At 37.8% G+C, this 20,136-nt stretch overlaps 1 protein-coding gene and 1 long non-coding RNA gene across 2 annotated transcripts; both read left to right on the top strand.

Moving 5' to 3' along the window:
* Window positions 1-5,418: 5,418 nt before the first annotated feature.
* Window positions 5,419-5,931, top strand: LOC106527379 (uncharacterized). The gene is made up of 3 exons (XR_001311386.1): window positions 5,419-5,475; window positions 5,616-5,661; window positions 5,903-5,931. It is a non-coding gene; the product is annotated as an uncharacterized LOC106527379 (long non-coding RNA).
* Window positions 5,932-9,864: 3,933 nt separating this feature from the next.
* adgrg4b (adhesion G protein-coupled receptor G4b) lies at window positions 9,865-19,681 on the top strand. Its single transcript, XM_014022241.1, has 17 exons — window positions 9,865-9,965; window positions 10,052-10,181; window positions 10,906-11,006; window positions 11,443-11,647; window positions 12,369-12,534; window positions 12,750-12,890; window positions 13,003-13,128; window positions 13,228-13,273; window positions 13,356-13,459; window positions 14,305-14,426; window positions 14,581-14,849; window positions 14,963-15,077; window positions 15,422-15,500; window positions 16,876-17,077; window positions 17,345-17,446; window positions 18,545-18,709; window positions 19,228-19,681. The coding sequence occupies exons 1-17, from the start codon at window positions 9,872-9,874 to the stop codon at window positions 19,371-19,373; spliced, it is 2,313 nt and encodes a 770-aa protein (XP_013877695.1). The 5' UTR covers window positions 9,865-9,871; the 3' UTR covers window positions 19,374-19,681.
* Window positions 19,682-20,136: the final 455 nt, after the last annotated feature.

Genomic DNA, 20,136 nt, shown 5'->3' with positions numbered 1-20,136 from the left:
TTTTCTGTTGTAAAATAAATCAAACAAACAAAAATAACTACAATATTTTAACATTATCACCGCAAACTTTCACGTTTAAATTTATTATGTTTAGGATCACAACCTGCGTGAGAAAGTTCCAGTGTGGGTTGTAAAAATGTCAAAAGTATCTAAAACAAACATCACACAATGTAAAAAAGAGGAAGACAATAAGATGGGCTGTGAGAACATTAAAAATGCTATCTGACTCAAACAAAACATTAAAATATTCCTGCAAAACAAAGGGAAGAGGATTCATTTTATTTCTTTTGGCAGTTTTTTTTTTTTTTTGTGCCTTTTGGCAGAAAGCGAGGGTGAGAAATTTTTTATTTTGTGTTTAAAAAACAACAACAGAAGCCTTGTAAATGGGAAATGAAAAACAGCATAAAGTGCTGATGTTCCATCTTCCAGTTTTTATATTCAATGAGTTTAAACAATTAAATCTGAAACATAACACTTGTAAAATCCCTGTTTTACCATATAAAGTAAGCCTTAATAAGAAAAAATCTTTCAAACCTTTTGAGATTAATTAAAAGTTAACACAGTTTCTTTTAACCCCCACAAGTACAGGCATTCTTCTATAGACTATTAACAAATTCAAACTACTTGATTTACTAAAAAATACATTTAATTATCCACAAACTATATGAGAATAATCAGAGGAATAAACCATGTACAGGCTCACAGGTGTTTGATTCAGTTCAGCATCAGATCATTAGTTTGGTTAGCCAACATTACAAAAGTAAAAAAAAAAAAAAAACATTTATATTGTAAATTATGGTGCTATTTAGTTAAAACTGGTTAAAAATAAGTTTTTGATGCAGTTTTTTAAGAGCAGAAAGTTATTTTTATGTATTCTCTTAAGAAAAACTTTTGTCTCCAGCAAACACAACTTAGGCTCCCTTAAAGTTACTTTCTTGCAGCTAAAATGATCTTTTAACAGTGTTGTATAAAGTACCTCAAAGTGATACTTGACTTACATAGTATCTTATCATAAAAATACTTTGGTAAAAGTTAAAGTCTTCTCTAAAAATATTACTTGAGTAAAAGTCTTAAAGTATCTGATATTTTTTGTACTTAAGTATTAAAAGTAAAAGTACTGAGTAAAAGTGAGCAGTTAGATTTTCCAAAATGACATTTATTGGGAGGTGACTTCTCCAAAAAACATTTTTTTATAACAGCGTACAGCTGTGATGGGTTGTGTACAAAGTAATATGGTGCCAGAATGGTATATATTTATACTTCTCATCCAACCGCAATTAAATTCCCTCTATCCAGGAGACACAATTTATCAGGAATAAATTACGAGTAACGACTTTCTACTTCTTACCTTTTTAAAAAATGTAGTGAGTAGAAAGTACAGATTATTGTGTAAAAATGTAATGAGTAAAAGTAAAAAATACACTGAAAAACGATTAAGTAAAGTACAGATAACCAAATTTCTACTTAAGTACAGTAAAAAAGTATTTGTGCTTAGTTACTTTACAACTCTGTCTTTTAAAACTATACCTGTGACAGTGCCTTGTCTCAGTTTGTGGGGAGAGGCGGCTCCTTTCGCCAATGACTGCAGCCACTGGAGACTGAAGCCTCAGGTCTTAATTCCTGCCCTGCATGAGGTCACCGTCTGCTTCCACACAATGTTTGAGGTATTAAAAAGGAAGTACTACTTCCAGATCTTCTATAATTGTGAAACAAACTGTAACTGCATGGTTTCAACAATCATTAGGTTGAGACTCACTCACCGTGGACAATTTTTATGTACCGCCATCCAAAAGCTCAGTTTGCTGAGCTTGGTTTGGGAGGAAAAGGGGGGAGTTTGGTGGTTTGGTTGTTTGGCGTGGAATGGAAAACCCCACCGATTAACCTCCAGCTGTCCCAGTGGCATTCGATGTGTCTCACCTGGTCTCAACAAAATAATAAACCCGCCCTGTACATTAATGGAAGCTCAATTCACATCACAACAGGTTGGTTTAAAGCATTTCTGAGCATCTCAGTTTATATTTAAACTTTCACAGTTACCCTCTTCAGCCTTAGACTATCAGCTAAGGGTATTTTTGCTGTCTGCATAATTATTTATCATTTGATTTGGTTTTAAACCTCTTCTCTGTCCCTCCTAGAACATGACACCGGTCAACCTTTTATTAGCCCTCCATGCTGCAACCTGTCCCCAAATGGATCGCTCACTCTGGGTGCAGGACACTATCTAGTGGATGGAAATATTCAGATCATTCCATACAGCCGCTTTACGGGCAAATTATCCTTATTTCGCATGTGGGGGCAAGAGCGCAGCAAACAGGAAGTGACATCACTGAAATGTACAGAGGGGGACTTGGTTAAATGGGAGATGGAATACTGGGACACCTCCTACTGTAGTCCAGTTTCTGATACCAGCCTGTGGTGCGGTGAGTTAAAAAGGTTTGGTGTGGTGTTAGCTGAGAGGCATCTCTGATATCAGTATTAAATTCTGAAGCATTTATAAATAACAGTGGTTTATGTTTTGGTAGAATGGTCCATATATAAAGTGAACCTGCTGTTTGTGATTATGAGTGATGACGACAACCACACCGCAGTCTACGTGGCCAGAGACATCGCACACAGCTGGGTAAAATGAACCAATGTGATTTAAGTCAAACCTGACCTGAGTTTTTCATCTACTAATTGTATTTTTAAAGCTTTAAAAAGGAAAAAAAAAGAACAAACTGAGGTCAAATCTGTTCTGACTCATACAACAGTGCATGTAGGCCTATAATAAGTTACAAATTAATTCATAGTTTGAATGAGTTTGGTAATTAATTCAACTCTGGTTCTAATGAAGTTGGGATGTTGTGTACAACAAATAACAGAATACAATGATTTACAAACCCTTTTGAACCTATACTTAATTGAATATACTGCAAAGACAAGATACATAATGTTTAAAATAATACAATTTATTGTTCTTTTGCAACTAACTGTTGAAGCTTTGTTGGTGGGATTCTTTCCCATACTTGCTTGATGAACAACTTCAGTCTCCGTTGTATTTTGTGCTTCATAATATGCCACACATTTTCAATGGGAGACAGATCTGGACTGCAGGCAGGCCAGTCTAGTACCCACATTGTTGGAACACGCGCAGAATGTGGCTTTGTAACAGGGACATCTCTGAAAAAGACGTGGCTTAACTATCCCTGCGTTACAGAATGATGTTGGTTTTTAATGCAGAGCTGCCTGAGGGAGAGAAGGTCACAGGGATTTAATGTTGGTTTTTGGGCTGAATCGTTTAATGATATTATGGACTGTAGATGATGCAATCCATAAATTCTTTGCAATTGTACAGGGGGTAAAATAAGTATTGAACACGTCACCATTTTTCACAGTAAATATATTACTAGAGGTGCTAATGACATGAAATTTTCACCAGATGTCGGTAACAACCCAAGTGATCCATACATACAAAGAAATCAAACCATAAATGTCCAGAAATKAAGTTATTTGTAATAATGTGGAATGGCACAGGGAAAAAGTATTGAACACATGAAGAAAGGGAGGTGTAAAAAGGCATGGAAAGCCAAGACACCAGCTGAACTCTCTCAGTAATTAGAAAGCAAGCCTGCCCCTTGTCAGTGCAAGTTAATATCAGCTGGTTCAGTCCCAAATGATGRCCAGGTATCACACAAGAACCATCTGATGATGGGTAAAAGTAAAGAAATCTCTCAAGACCTTCACAACCTTATTGTTGCAAAGCATAATGATGCATCGGTTACAGAAGAATGTCTAAACTTCTGAAGGTTCCAGTGAGCACTGTTGGGGCCAAATTCAGAAGTGGAAAGAACATTATTTCACCATAAACCGACCACGACCAGGTGCTCCTCACAAGATTTCTGACAGAGGAGTGAAAATAATTATCAGAAGAGTTGTCCAAGAGCCAAGGACCACTTGTGGAGAGCTTCAGAAAGACCTGGAATTAGCAGGTACGATTGTTTCAAAGAAAACAATAAGTAATGCACTGAACCACCATGGCCTGTATGCACGCTCACCACGCAAGACTCCACTGCTGAAGAAACAGCATGTTGAAGCTCCTTTAAAGTTTGCTGCACAACATTTAAACAAGCCTGTGTAATACTGGGAGAATATAGTCTGGTCCAAAAGCCCAAAAACACCATACCAACAGTGAAGTTTGGAGGTGGGAACATCATGGTGTGGGGCTGTTTTTCAGCATATGGTACTGGCAAACTTCAAATAATTGAAGGAAGGATGAGTGGAAAAATGTACAGAGACATTCTTGATAAAAATCTGCTTCCATCTACCAGGATGATGAAGATGAAACGTGGCTGGACATTTCAGCAAGACAATGAGCCCAAACACAAAGCCAAGGAAACTCTCAGTTGGTTTCAGAGAAAGAAACTAAAGCTGCTGGAATGGCCCAGCCAATCACCTGACCTGAATCCAACAGAAAATCTATGGAAAGAACTAAAGATCAGAGTTCATAGAAGAGGTCCACGAAAGCTTCAAGATTTGAAGACTGTTTGTGTGGAAGAATGGGCCAAAATCACACCTGAGCAATGCATGCCACTAGTTTCTCCATACAGGAGGCGTCTTGAAGCTGTCATTGACAACAAAGGCTTTTGTACAAAGTATTAGATAAATTTCAGTAAGTGTGTTCAATACGTTTTCCCTGTGCCATTCCACATTATTACAAATAACTTCATTTCTGGACATTTATGGTTTGATTTCTTTGTATGTATGGATCACTTGGGTTGTTACCAACATCTGGTGAAAATTTCATGTCATTAGCACCTCTAGTAATTTATTTACTGAGAAAAATGGTGACGTCTTCAATACTTATTTTGCCYGCTGTATGTTGAGAAATGTTTCTTTTTGCCGCAGTGTTGCTTGTGAATGACTGAGCCTTTCGGGTATGCTCCCTTTTTACCCARTCATGACACTCACTTGTTTCCAATGAAGCTGTTCACCTGTAGAATGCAAAATACAACAATGGAGACCCCGGACTGTTGAGCAACTGAAGTTGTACTCCACCTACAAAGCTTCAACGAGTCGCTCAAACACTTATTGTGTGTTTTTAAAAGGAAAGATAATGTAACACAATGGTAAACATGCCTGTTCATTTTTTACAGTGTGTTTCAGGTTTTTTTAAAGGTGTTGCAGGCATCAAATTTAAAATGATTATTTGAAAAAAAAAGTTTATCAGTTAGAACATTAGCTTGTTTCTGTTCTGCATTCAATTGAATATAGGATGAAAAGGATTTGCAAATCTTTGTGTTCTGTTTTTTTGTTTTATACAACATCCCAACTTCATTGGAATTGGAGTTGAAAATAGTAATATCTTGTTGTAGTTCACCTGTGGAGAATCTCAGTGATTGCAATACCTTTTCTCTGATGTTTGTTGTTCCTACAGCTCAGTAAGGTTCTACGTGCCAGCATCTATTTACACATAGTGTCTGTGTTTGAAGTAAGCAGGTATGGGGGAAAAAAATCAGTTTACTGTGAAGACTGTGTATAATTTGTCATAAAAATCACTTGTACTAGATCAACTAAACCTACATCAGAGAGGTACAGCTAATGAACCGTAAACTGAGTTCCTCTGATCTCTCATGCAGATTCAGCACTGAGGACCACATGAAAGCTTTGTCTAAAGACAGACTGGTAAGCACATAGCAGCTGGGTTGACAGACGAAACGGGCAGCTGCTTGCTTAAAGCAAATATGACTGTTCTATTGCACATGTTGATGAGAAACAAATGAAACAGGAATCTGTTTACTTAAATACCTCCAATCCAAAATGGACACATTGATAGCTTATGGTATTTCAACCTTTAAAATGAAAATTTTCAAAAAAAAAAAATACTGACATTTGTGGGCTTTTTCCCCCCTTTTATGTTTTTTAGAAGCGTTGGGCTCCTGAACACATCAGCAGGTAACAAAAATATATTTTTCTAAAGGTTTCTTCCTGTGTTAGTTCATTATAAAGTCATAATTTACACTGCTGGAGGGAAGCGAAAAATACACGTACATATATATATTTAAATTATGTGCGTTGTATGAAAGGTTTTGGCACCAGTAAATTTGTCTGCTACAATTAGTTTATTAGTAAAACAGACAATATTGTCAAATAAAATCAGAAAATAACTCTAATATTTCTGCTTAAGCCAGTAAACAATCAAATGATTACAGAATTTATAATAAAAATGAACGTATTACAACAAAAGAGAATAAATTATTGAATAGAGTAGATTATTGGTGATGTAGGAGAAATGGTATTAAAGAGTGTGGCCAGCCATGTGTAAAATAAAAGAACACTGCAAAACAGGCAGCAAAAAACAGCAAAGTGTAGTTTTCTTCGTAAAACTTCTAAATGAAGCCCCAATGTGTGATGTACAGATCAATAGCTGCCATGTATGAAAGGAAATACTGTAAAAAGAAAAATCTCAGCTTTTCGTTTTTGTTCCCATGCAGATTTCGCCTCCTGGTTCACATAAATATAATCCCCAAATTGGATGTGGCAGCTGCCCAGGATGAGATCTACTTAAACCTTACAAATTCCTACGACCATAACGATCGCCTGCGGCTGCAGCCCGACCCCAGCAGCATCTGTATCACGCCTCTTGGTAAGAAGCAGTTCTCACCGCTGACAAGTTTGTGTCTGGGAAAACAAGTGGACATTCTGATCTTGTACCTGTTTTACAGAAACCTTCCCCACTACCACCATCAACCCTCCCACTCTGGTGACAGAGTTTCACCCTGTCACAACCGCAGTACCGCCCCCTACAATGTCCTCCTCTACCACGCCGATCCCTTCCACCACCAGGTTAACAACTTTTACCAGYGCAGCCGCGGACACCATCCTCACTAAAACACCTGCAAATGCCTCGGGTCAGTCTGAACTCTTTGTCTGTATCACAAGTTGTACAGATGTCCTGAGAAAAACTTTTGATTTGTCTCAGTCTCCCCCTTAGAACTGTACTTTGAGGTAACTGGAAACGTATCCATAACAGGAGACTGTGACCCACAACAGATCCTCCCCATCTGGGTAAGATTTCTAGATTTATATGCATCAAATGAAACTAAAAGAGTATAGGCTTTCTTGTAGAATTTTAGCGYGAGAGAAAAACAAAGTCATGCTGAGATCCACTTTACAGCTAAACACTAGTCTGCCTGACGACTTGATGATGGTGCTGGACTTGCAGCTGCTCCCCAAAGATGAAAGGTACGAGAAAAGCAGCAGCTGGTACTCTGCTATAAATCTGTTTCAAGAAATATTACAACTTATACTCGTGTTAGGATGAGTTACTTATGAAAGTACCTATCTTACCTCCAGACACCACACTGACCTGAACCCAAATCACTCAACGCCAAATAAAGTAAGTTGACGTGAGTTTTCTGAGAATAAAAAATGGTTCTGGTGTGCTGTGTCACTTAGGGGCAATATCATGTAAAATCAACTTTTTTGAGTTTTATATCATGTTATAATGTTATACCCAAAGCCTTGCTTTGACTCATTCATGCATGTTTGAGAAATCCTGCAGCGTTTTTTAAGGAAACCATGCTGAGGAGCAAAACGACAGGTGGGGACCAGAAACGCCCCTGGGACGTGTCTTTAAGCCGAGCTTCCTCCCTCCCCACACACCCCGCCCATGACTCCTGCAGGCTCTCGGCAGTAACAAAGCAAACAACGGGTGAAACTGAAAGTGAAACTGAAACTGTCTGCTGAGCTCCTAACACAATTTCAAGGCGTTTAGAAGAGGAGGTGATGAGAAGATAAGTTTATTTTCTATTTAAACATAAAAACAGCATTTTAATAACAACTAAAGGTGACATAGATACTTTATTATGATATAGTATTTAAATGTATGCCTGAGAAACACATAATATTGCCCCTTTAAAATGATTTAATTTTACTGGTTTAGGAACTTCTTGAAAAACCTAGTCAGGTATGAAATGTCCATTACCAATTAATTTAAAATTAACTCCAAAAAAACACACGTCTGTTCAGATAACTCTTTCAGATTTTTACTTGAAGTACAGGTTGTAGGGAGATTTTTACAAAAACTTATAAAACATCTTTGAAAGCTATTTTACTGGTTAAATACTGCTTCAACTTGAGCACATTTATAGAATCTATACAAATAAAACAACTGCACTGATTACCCGCTGCCTTACACATGACGTTTTCACACTGAAATGTCTGTTTTGATGACAGATTTATGGATATTTTTTGTTTACCAAACTCAATGAGCTGTGGTGGACAATCAGGGGGAGTGGTGGTGAAGAAGTTAGAGAAGAAGAGTCTGAAAGGTCGCCGGTTCAACTGCCTGAACCAACCAGCCCCACTTTGGGTCCCTGAGCAAGGCCCTTAACTGCGCTGTAATTGGCAGTGGCGCCACATGTGTTCACATATGTGATGAGTAAAATGCAGAGAATTAATTTCCCTCTGCGGGACAATAAAGGCTAATAAAATAAAAAAAAATCTTGAACGTCCATGGATTATATTGAGCATTTCATTAAAATCTACCCAGTAGTAATGGTATGTTTTCCTAAAAGAGACACAGGATTACCCACATTTCATAGCAGCAGATGACAACACTCTTGCTAAATGACAATCCTGTTTTGTGTTCAAATAAAATGTTTTGTAAAAACTTCTTTCTATTCTTTCTCAGGCGTTCATGTACAGAGCTTTAAGGACGTTTACGTACGCAGTTTCAAGGTACGAAAAAAGTGTCCTACAAATGTTGCTTATTAAGACTTCAGCTACCATGATGTTCATACTTTTTTATTATAAATGCATTTATGTGTATTTTAGGTCTGTTTTYAAATCTTACATCATTTTGCAACTTAAATGTTATTACATAAGCATTTCCTTTCACTGGTTTTATCTAAAATTAGGGTTGCACAGTATTAGCAAAACATGAAATTGCAATACAGCAGTATTGGTTGAAATAAACCCACATTCTCCTCACTTTTTAAAAAAAGTATGTCTTGTTTATGTTTTGAATTCTTTTGCTGTGATCAATTAGTTTAAGGGGTTCCACTAAAGTGTCAAATATATTATTGGCAGTTTTTTTCTGCAATTCAATGCAGTCCTTTGCAATACTGATATTGCAGTAGGGGTGTAAGAAAATATTGATACATTGAAGCATCGCGATATTTCATTTCCCGATACTGTATCGATATTCTAAAGCCCTGTATTGTTTTTTTATTAAGGTTTAAAATGTCAACTTTCCTGCCAGCCATTCATTTTTATGTTGTAGTTCAGCCTCTGACCACTAGTTGGCAGCAGTGAGCCAGCCATTTGGCTACTCTACCTCTTGAGGTAGAGGCCATTGTTAAGTGTTGGGTGACCATATTGTAAATTCATATTAAAAACTAAAAGCTGCAAAAAATATAYTTTCAAHCTATTTATTGKCAAATTTAGTCTAATAATTGAAAAYATGGATGAAATAAGAAATATTAAACAAATAAAATAAAAYACATACAAAGCAGAACACAGCTAAATGTATCAAAAGCATGTCTCTGTAATATTAGAATTTTCTGAGACAATGAATTTTGATTTTTCATTTTTTTCCCCCAGTAAGAGGTTTTTATTTAACAGAGTTTTTGGACCAAAAAATCGCGATATATCGCCTTGCTTATAGTATCGCAATATATTGGGATATATCGTATCGTGACCCCTCTGTCATGATATGTATCGTATCGCCAAATTCTTGCCAATACACAGCCCTATATTGCAGTGACAATAAGTTTTCAATAACATTGTGCAGCCCTACTTAATACATTACATTATTAACATTGCTACTGTCTGCAGAGAGAGCTTTATTTTCCAGGTCCAGGTCTTGAAGCCTCTGTCAGATACACAGGAAATGGAAGAGCAAATTAAACATTATCTTCGGATGCCCTATAACAACGGGTCAGTCTCCATTGCAACCGAGAATGACGTGCAGATATGTCGCATATGTGAGTATGTTTAAGTTTCAAATGAGGTGCAAAAACCAAAACAAAAAAACTGAAAATCAATCCTTTCCATCTCCCACTCTCTTCAGTGATAGTCAAGTGTAAAAGCCACACCCAGCAGACATTAAAAGGTCTCTTAAAGTGGCCTGATACTTCCGGAGGAAAAAACGTGACTCTTGCGTGCCCCAAAAACCTTCGCCGCTATGCCACACGGCACTGGTGAGACTGCTGTTCGACAAAGTTGAAAAACTGAGTTAATGAAGCCTGCTTTTCACAGATAACACTTGTTCTGCAGTAGTAGCCATCGGCAAGGACAGAGTGCTAAATCACACCCGTAGAAAACACACTACTTGATCATAAAAGATTTTTAAAGTAACCAGTRTCAGTAAAGTCTTGTTTTTTAAAGTCCTATTTTCTCTTTAAACATTCTTGGAATTTGGTAAAAAAAAAAAAAATACCCTGATCTGCACAGAACTGTATCACAAACTATATTTTCAGTAAACTTTGTTCTGTGTCACCAATATATTGTCAGAGATAAAAACACATAAAAAAATTTGCTATTCATTCTAATATTTACAGGTACGTTAGGCTGTAAAACTGCCAACATTAATTTATTGCTTCAACAATTAGGCCTCTGAGTATTGATTACTTCCTTTTGTACATATTTTTATGGTTTTGTAACTTTGGTCATGAGTCTGTGTATTGACTTTGTGTCAAAACACTCCATAATAGCTGCGCTACAAAAGCTAATAAATTAGTTAAATAATTACCACATTAAGCCTCATTAACATCACCAATCTGTTTCAGTTTTCTTCTTTACTACAAGGCTTTGTCTGCTTTATTTCTCATTCAAAATCAGATTTAAAGTAAAACCACACAAGTGAACTATTTTCAAATAAAAAAAATGTTTAAAAAGACATTGTGTTTGCCACCCGTTCAATAGCAAACTGTCCTCGCTGACCCACTGGATGGACCCACACCTGGAAGACTGCCCTCCAGTGGTGGAAACCATCCCTGATCTGGACCACATCGAAGTCACTCCTGGTCTGTGAATTTGTGTCTACAACTCATGATTTAGCTTTAAACTTTACACTTTACATGCCCACGTGGTTTTGTAAGTAACACAAGATGTTTTCTATATTCAGCTTCATTACAAATTAGACCGCTTGTTTTTTTAATCAGCTCATTCAGTTCAGTTGAGATTTGCCAATTTTTATGTTTCCACTTGGCAACAAGGCACCAGCTTAATTAAAATAAAAGGCACCAAAATATTATGTCCTACTCAACATGCTGCAATATGTAGTAATACTGAAGAAGAAAAGAATGAAACTGTTATGAGGCAGATTATTTTATGTACACAGCTAAGAAAAGATAAATAACTTAAAGCTGCTTAAAACTATTTTTTTGAAGATACTGTTCACCAACCCTTAACGTGTCAATGTCATATCTAAAGTTGTAAATTTGTGTCATTTTTCTTCAGAAAACTCATTCGATGTGGTGAAGATGATTAAGGATTTACTGAGAAACCACTCTTCTCTCATCTACAACGAGCTGGTCACAGTCCTCAACAAGCTGAAGGACATTATTAATGTCAGCGTGGTCACACCAGACCTCGGTCAGGCTCTGATCAACATCATTTCAGACATAGTGGGATCTGACAGTGACCTGGAGCCTTTCACAAACACGTACGTAGGGCTGGACAATAAAGCATATATCTACCACAGTATAACTCATAATTTCAGCCGATAAGATATAATTTATATTTACTGTACCTATAAACCTGATGTCATTTAAGATATCTCAAATGGGTATTTTCACTGTAAAAATATAATTAGATATGTTAATACTATGTCTAGTCAAACCAATTTCAGATATCTGGAATGTAAGTGGGGTGTAACCAATTTTATGTCGAAATGACCTGACATTCCCGTTCAACTGTTTCTTGAATCAGTTTCACTTTGCTCAACACAGATGTTGACAGATGGTTATGTTTTAGGAAGAGGGCTTAAACTTTTAGGGTGCTTCATTTTCATTCACTTTCTATCAAGTGGAACTTTATCGAATGGTGGAATAGATTTGATGCGTTTCCGCTGCAGACGGAAAGCCAAATTTTATCAGACCTTCCATTCCTGAACCACTATATTACAGCAGTCTTTTCTATCTCTACTTTGTCCGCTTCTTTTTAAACTGAATGCTTGTTCACTCAACACTGATGATCTCATTTTGGTGTAGATATCCACTGTGTTGTAGGTAGCGTAGTGTAAACAGAGTAGTAGCACTGATCACTGCAATTGAGCCTTTCTATTGCTTTTATTGTCCAGCACTGAACGTATGAATGTGATATAGAGTGAAACCCAAACAAATCTCCCATCAGGGCACTGAGGTCCTCTCTTTCTTCCTCTCCAGCATTCTGAACATTACAGAGGCGGTGGGAGACAAGATAGTGGGCTACGAAGGCTCCTCCACCCTTGTTGCTGAAGAGCTCGCCATCTCAGTGGTGGATGTCAAGCCTGGAGAGTTTGACAACCTCAGTTTTGGAGTGTTGTCTGATCTGACTGGGACAAACCCTGAGGTTGCACTACTTCTTTTCAATCTGTAACGCAGTTTGAGTTAAATGGTGCCAATTCACCAGTTATAAACAGTCAGACTAAGATTCAGCGTTTTTTTTTAACGTGAACACAACATAAATCTAGAATTCTTTAAAAAATGTGCAAGTTCTGATCTAAATCTTAAAAAATACAGTTGTCACTGCATTTACTCTAAACTTAACAGATGCTTCTGTTGTAGATTTTTATAAATCAGCATCCCTTCAACGGCACAGTGGCTTTTATCTCTCTGCCGTCCGTCCTCCAGCAGAGCTTCCCACAGTACGGCCAGAACCCAGCTAGAATCCAGTTTCAGTTCTACGCCAACAAACTCCTATTCAAAGTACTACTTTTTACAAATTTATATATATAAAAAAACATTTTTCCCCCCAAAATGAACTCATGCTGATAAATATTTGTGCAATATTTCACTTGTACTTTAACTTAACACTCAGAGCAGAAAACCAGGACAGATTCTTAACACGTTTGTGGTGTCAGCAAGTGTGACCAACGCCACCTCACCAATCAAAGACCTTACTGAAGATGTCAAAGTCACGCTCCACCATCTTAACCCTAACAAGGTAGCAGAGTATGTCTTTAATCGGATACTGCCAACACTTTAACCAATATGATGACTAAATTATATGTCATTTGATCAATGAGACTTTCTTGGTCCTCAGCATGACATGGATGTGGAGTGTGTGTACTGGAACTTCAATAAAAACAGTAGGTCCTAGCTTAATGTATTAATTAAATTAAAAATAATCATAAATGGACTTTGATAATAAATGCCAATGTCCATATCCAGATGGACGTGGAGGTTGGGATAATTACGGCTGCCGAAAGTACAACAGCAGCTCCAACTACACAACCTGCCTGTGTGACCATCTCACACACTTTGGAGTCCTGATGGTAAGAACCATTTCTCKTTTCCTGAGACTTTTACACTAGGCCTGTCATGCACATAATTATTTAATAAGTTTATTTATTGTTTGCACACAGTTTTTGCTTTACATGTTACTTTTGTCATCAATAGCAAATCAGTTTTAATAAATAATCAACCAAAAACTTTAAAGTTTATTCATTGAAATAAATAAATACAGCTATCATGTATTTTTTTAGTGTTGAATTTTATACGGAGGCGTTTTATCAGCTGTTGTTACTAACACAAGTGTATTTTTTTTGTATTTTGGATGTGTTAAAGTAATTTATTCTTTAATACTGTCAAGTTTCCAAAAAGGACCATGACATCCAATTTCCAGCACAGCTTGCTCATGTTTTTGTGACTCAAATAGAGCCATACTGTTATCCAAAAAATATATATACAAATACAAGCAATATAACACTTTTTTCCTTTGAAAACTGAAGTGTTAAATTGATAGCTAAGAATAGATTTTCAAATGCAAAACGTGTCATCTTWTTTCTGGCAGCGTACCATTTATACAGAGCATCTGAAGGTTTTCTGGGACATTTCCCAGATTTTTCCAACCATRTTCTTCATCTTGCTCCTGTTTAATGTCAGCAACTATTTCTGTAGAGATCGTGTTCCGGGGGTTTGTGAAGCTTTTCACTAACTGTCAAAGACTTTACAAGCAAACTTCATCAGCACTTTGTAATTTTGACTGCTTTTACAAATCCTTCAGTGCAACAGCCAGTAAATCAAAGTCAGCTTTCATAGGAAACAAAAACAATTATTAGCTGCAATATTACAAAAATTATACACTTTACATCCTGCTGACTAATCAGTGTGTGTCCAGGATGTCTCCAGGACTCAGGTGGACCAGGTTCATGAGCAGATCCTGACCATTATCACCTATATCGGTTGCGGCATCTCGTCTCTGTTCTTGGGTATCACTGTTCTCACTTACACCGCATTTGAGTAAGACTAAGATCTATTTTCTGTCTTTTGTGTGTGCATTTAATTATCAATGCAAGCGATTATGAGCATTTCCCATTCTGTTGGAATTATAAGGATGAATATTCACTTTTTTTCTCCTTCCTCCACTATGCTCACCTCTTTTTGTGTGACACAGGAAGCTTCGTAGAGACTACCCCTCACAGATCCTAATCAACCTCTCTTTGGCTCTGCTTGGTTTGAATTTGGTGTTTCTGGTCAACTCTTGGTTGTCCTCCTGGGGTGTGTACGGCCTGTGTGTGGCTGTGGCATCTATACTGCACTACTTCCTCTTGGCATCGTTCACCTGGATGGGATTAGAGGCCGTTAACATGTATTTTGCACTCATCAAAGTATTCAACGCCTACGTCCCATCCTATATCCTGAAGTTCTGCATTCTGGGGTGGGGTAAGCAAGTTTTTTCTTTTCTCGCATCACTTATTTTCAGTTGGGGGTTTCAAACACTAGTATTTTATATTTTAAATGACTAAGATTATAACTTGTTTGACCTCTTCCTGCAGGGATTCCTCTGGTCATCTGCATCATAGTGCACATTGTGAACCAAGACGCATACGGCAGTCACCTCTACAAAAACAACCAAACCACTTTAGAGTCATTGGACAACTCTGAAAACTTGTGAGCCCTGAGCTGTATTTATGATATATATTGAGTTATTTTTTATTTTTAAACAGACATTTCAGTCAACGCCAATAATGACAAAATGGTTATAAAATAATCTGGATGCAAAAATGTTATAATTGCTAAATTTCCTCTACAAGCTCATAATTTTTTTCTTTCTTTTAAGCCATATCAGTAGAAAACAGAACTGAATGTTAGTTTAGCTTCTTCATCATCAGTGACTTTTTTTCCCTTCTCATATATTATTTATAAATAAACAGTACAATAAGGGCATGTAAGTACATTCCTTAACAATCTCTTCATCGTCTTTCTGCATGTTTTCTGTCCCTTTACTCCCTCAGCTGCTGGCTTCAGGATGATGTGACATTTTATGTGTCCGTCGTTGCCTACGCTGCACTAGTCTTCCTCTTTAACATTGGGGTAAATGTTTTCATTAAACCAATTAAATAAAGTTCAAACAAACATTACAACTGCTAATTCAATGTCCTGATGCATCTCAGTAATCCAGGTAGAAAAAAATCAAAAAGAAAAAATAAGTAGGTCCTCTGGATGGGTTCTTCTTTAGTGAAACGTTTCGTCTCTCATCCAAGAGACTTCGTCAGTCTGATGAGTTTCARGTGAACTCAGCCTTATAAGCACTGCCTCCACCTGGACAAACAGGTTAGTCACATGCAAAAGAGGGCCATCGCCTAACAATAGGCTTGATTGATGTGTTATGTGTATGTAATGAGTGCAGACGGGGCTCGACGTCTCTTTGTTCATAAATGCTGTTAAGTGTCAGGAGGACTGTGATCAGTTATACATTGTGGAAACAAAACAGCCACTGTTCAAAAGAATGAGCCAGCACAGATGAGCTACTTCATCGGGTCAGGACTCTGCAGTTTACACTCATCTACAGGTCAGGACTCTGCAGTTTACACTCATCTACAGGTCAGGACTCTGCAGTTTACACTCATCTACAGACCAGCGGTCACTCTTTCAGGGATGAAGATGTTCTCATCCTTGATAGAGAGGAACGTTGGTTTGAGAGAGGAGTAAAGGAAGCCATCCTTGTAAAGAAAAACCATCCACCATTAAACAGAGGTGGAGGCCTTCGTGTCCAGTTGTCCTCCTCCTACAACGCTGTTATTGCAAGTATGACTCAGCCCCCTGTGAGCAAAAGGTGTGAATCAGGGCCCCAACGATAAACAACACAAAGAGGGGGAAAAAGACAAAAACAAGGGGACGTTGAGCCCCGCCTGCATTCACTACATACACATGACACGACACCCAAGAACCACAACATCCAAACCAATAAGTCAGGTGATGGGGCTCATGACCCTCAATGAAAAGTAGAGCTAATCAAGCCTATTGTTAAGCGATGGCCCTCTTTTGCATGTGACTAACCTGTTTGTCCATGTGGAGGCAGTGCTTATAAGGCTGAGTTCACCTGAAACTCATCAGACTGACGAAGTATCTTGGACAAGAGATGAAATGTTTCACTAAAGAAAAACCCATCCAGAGGACCTACTGATTTTTTCTTTTTGATGCTAATTCAATATTTGTTTTTAACAGGATATGATTTAGCATATTCTTATTTTACAAACTGAAGAGAGCCCAGGTTCTGTATGTAGTACTGCACAAAGTAGATTTAGAGTCAGAAAACTTTTTGTCCCCAAAAAGCAAATCAGTAGCACATTTGTTTCAAACCCTATTCTAAATGGTCTCTTATTTTTGGAAACTTAACTAGTTTAAACCTCTTATTGTTTAGCTGTGACTGAACTTCCTTATTCATTTCTTTTGGATCTCGTTTTAGATTTTTGTGGTGGTTCTGATTCAGATCCGTCACATGAGAGTCAACAGCCCCGCAGGAACCCGGAGAGGACTCATGCAGGACCTGAAGGGAGTTGCCAGTCTCACCTTTTTACTTGGACTAACTTGGACAGTTGGCTTCTTCACCTGGGGACCAGTGAGGATAATTCTGCTCTACCTGTTCTCTGGACTGAACACCCTGCAAGGTTGCTCTGCATTTATTCCTTTTCTACAGTGGACATTTTGGTAACTCCTGGCAAAAATGTATCTGTATTTGTAAGACAGAGGGCACTGTGCAACATCACTCAAATTAAGTCAGTCTGTTTGGTCATCATGCTATTATGGAGGAAACATGTTTACCCAAAGTGAACCAACTCAAGAGAACAGGGCAGCTTTGTGATTAATTTACCATGTTTGGCAAACAGCAACAGTTGAATAAAGATAGCATTATTTTACTTTTTCTTTTATTACAGGWCTTTTTGTTTTCCTGTTCCACTGTCTGATGAAGGAGAACGTCAGGAAACAGTGGAGGAGCCAGCTTTGTTTTGGACGCTTTCGTCTTGAGGAACACTCTGGTACTAACACTACTTTACCACATTAGATAGGCCACTTTTGGGATACCTGATTCCATTAAGATTGGGCGGTATGTCGGTATTGTGGTATACCTCGGTATTGAAATATGGTGGCAGTATTTAAAAATTATGATGGTATATTAACCCTCTGGAGCCTAGCCACATAACTGGTCCATCACTCGAGCCAAAAAACATAATCCCCCTGATCTCCTTTCTGAGACCCAAAGTTATATGACAAGTGCCAAAAAATCTACATGATGAAGAAAATAAAGATGAAAAGCTGAATGAGTGTGCTGAAGCAGTCAACCAACTGGGGAGAGATAACAGTGTTACTGTTAAATGGGTACCAGGACATCAGAATCAGACCTGGATCAGACGTCAACACTCAATCTGCTGAAGGGAGCTGACGGACTGTAGACAGGCATGGGAACTGATTAACGGCCAAAATCTAAGGTTTGGGAAAGTTCTCATCACCCTGACAAGGAAAACTTTAAGCACACTGGTTGGAGTCCTAACTGGACATAATCTACTCAACTGCCACAAAATGGTGATGGGATTCCATGGCAATAGTCTGTGTGATGCCTGTGGCACTGAATTAGAGACCTCTTTGCACTACTTAGACCACTGCCTGGCTCTGAGTAGTCACAGGAAAAGAATTATTGGAGAACCTTTTATGGATCCYGAGAAGCTCAAAACAGTGTTTCTAACATTGTCCTTTATGAATGCGAAGGTTTGAATACAGACCACTGTGTTTTTGGGGAGAGCAATGGGCCCACTTACGAGGCCTCCGCTCATGGATTCTTTATCCAAACCCACTCACCATAACCGTAAATTTGAATGAAGTTTTGTGGTTTTGGAAAAATGGCAAGAGGGGGAGAAAATAACTTAACATGCCCCACCATGGTACCTTTACCGCAGTATTATTTCAAGATGTCGTCAGTACGAAATCAATACTCCCTAATCCTAGCTTCCATCAAACACATGTTCACCTGAATTAGTTTGCTCTGGGTTATCTTGTAATGTGGTGACTTCACAACAATGAAGTCGATCATAAATGCAACTCTAGGATTGACTTTTGCTAACTGTGATATCCTTGTTCAGAGTGGAGCAATTCAGGATCAGTGGGAGCCCTTCCAAAACCCAGAGAAAAGCCTCAGAGAGCAGCGATACCATCGGTTCGATCGGTCAAGTCCAACTCCACAGACAGTACGTCAGCTTCTTCTGACTCCAGCCAGAGAGACTCATTCTGCAGGAGACCAGACCTGGGTGAGGATGTAACAAGGCTGCCATTTTAAGACTATGATGCAAATTTATTTTTGACAGCATTTTCACAACAAATTTAGGTAACAGTTTTTGATTATGCTTGGAAATAACATAATACCCCCCTTTAATAGGTAACAATAATGAATCATCATCAAATGTTCAAGCCAACAAATGTCCTCATTCTAATCTCCTAAAAAATATTAAAGGGTGCAATAAAAAGTTCACATTAAATGACGATCAGATGCAGACGTCACGGTCCCTCTGCAGCCAGAAATACAGTGAAGGTCACAGCTTTAATTAATGACTGCATGACATTAACTAATTACTCCACTTGGTAATTAGGCTGGTTTAAACACAACAAAAAAAGGACACGACTGTTGTATCTTGAAAGGTTTTCTTTTCTTTCTGACAGTTCAATTTAAGTCTGATCCCAAACTCCCCAGCATGCAATTCTAACGGGCATAAAAATGATTAGTTTTTCACACCTATAAATGGCTCACAGATGTTTCATTATCCTGCAGGTCTTTTTGTGAACAGCCTGGTTTTTCCTCGAGCCCAGAGAGGCCCATCTCATTCAGGAACTCTGCCTGCCTGCAAGGGGATGAACCCAACACCTGGCTGGAGAAATCACTTGTTAAATGACCAAACACAGCAATATATTCATTAGACATCCACATCTGAGTACATATATAAATCTGAAAAYCCTTCACATCTATAATCAATGCTGTGCATAACCAAATCTAATGGCATCACACCAGACTTATTAATTCCTGTCGTTCTATTGTTTGATTTTGTTTGTTCGCTAAATACTGTAAAAGAGCCTGTAATTGTAAAGACATGAGCAACTGAATTTGTTTCAAGGAGGAGTAGGTTGCCAAGCAACTGGTGAGTCGAGAAATGGTGACAATGAAMTGTGGTACAACACGTTTTGTGTAAAAATAAATAATTAAAAATAAAATGACTAATTTAAGGAGACGGGTTTCTCAAGGTTTGGAAGAATGTGTCATTTTCTTAAAATCACCTCACGCATCACATTTTCTGGGATGTGATTTTCAAAGATGTGTTCTTGATAAATCTGGCATCTTTGATGATGATCAACGTGACGATTCTCAGTCATTTCTCTGAACATTTCTGCTGCTCACAGGGATTATACGCATGTAGTGTCAAAACATTATCATGGGTCAAAATACAAAACACTGCCAGCATTTCTTTGTGTATGCAAAAGAAAAACATCTGCAATTGACTTATCTTGATATTAAATTATTTGAAACCTAAGACCATTAAGCAACTTAAAAGCCAATAATTTCACATAAACTAAACAGAAATAAAATAGAAAATGACAAAGCAAAAGTGAAAACCTTATGCTGATCTTTAGCTGCTCATTTGACTTCCTGTTTTTAAACATTACATTTTCTGATGCTATATATATA

Source organism: Austrofundulus limnaeus, unplaced genomic scaffold (genome assembly GCF_001266775.1).
Source record: "Austrofundulus limnaeus strain Quisiro unplaced genomic scaffold, Austrofundulus_limnaeus-1.0 Scaffold321, whole genome shotgun sequence".
Lineage (NCBI taxonomy): Eukaryota > Metazoa > Chordata > Actinopteri > Cyprinodontiformes > Rivulidae > Austrofundulus > Austrofundulus limnaeus.
The sequence above is the reverse complement of the archived record's forward strand: the minus strand, read 5'-3'. Positions and strand labels throughout refer to the sequence as shown.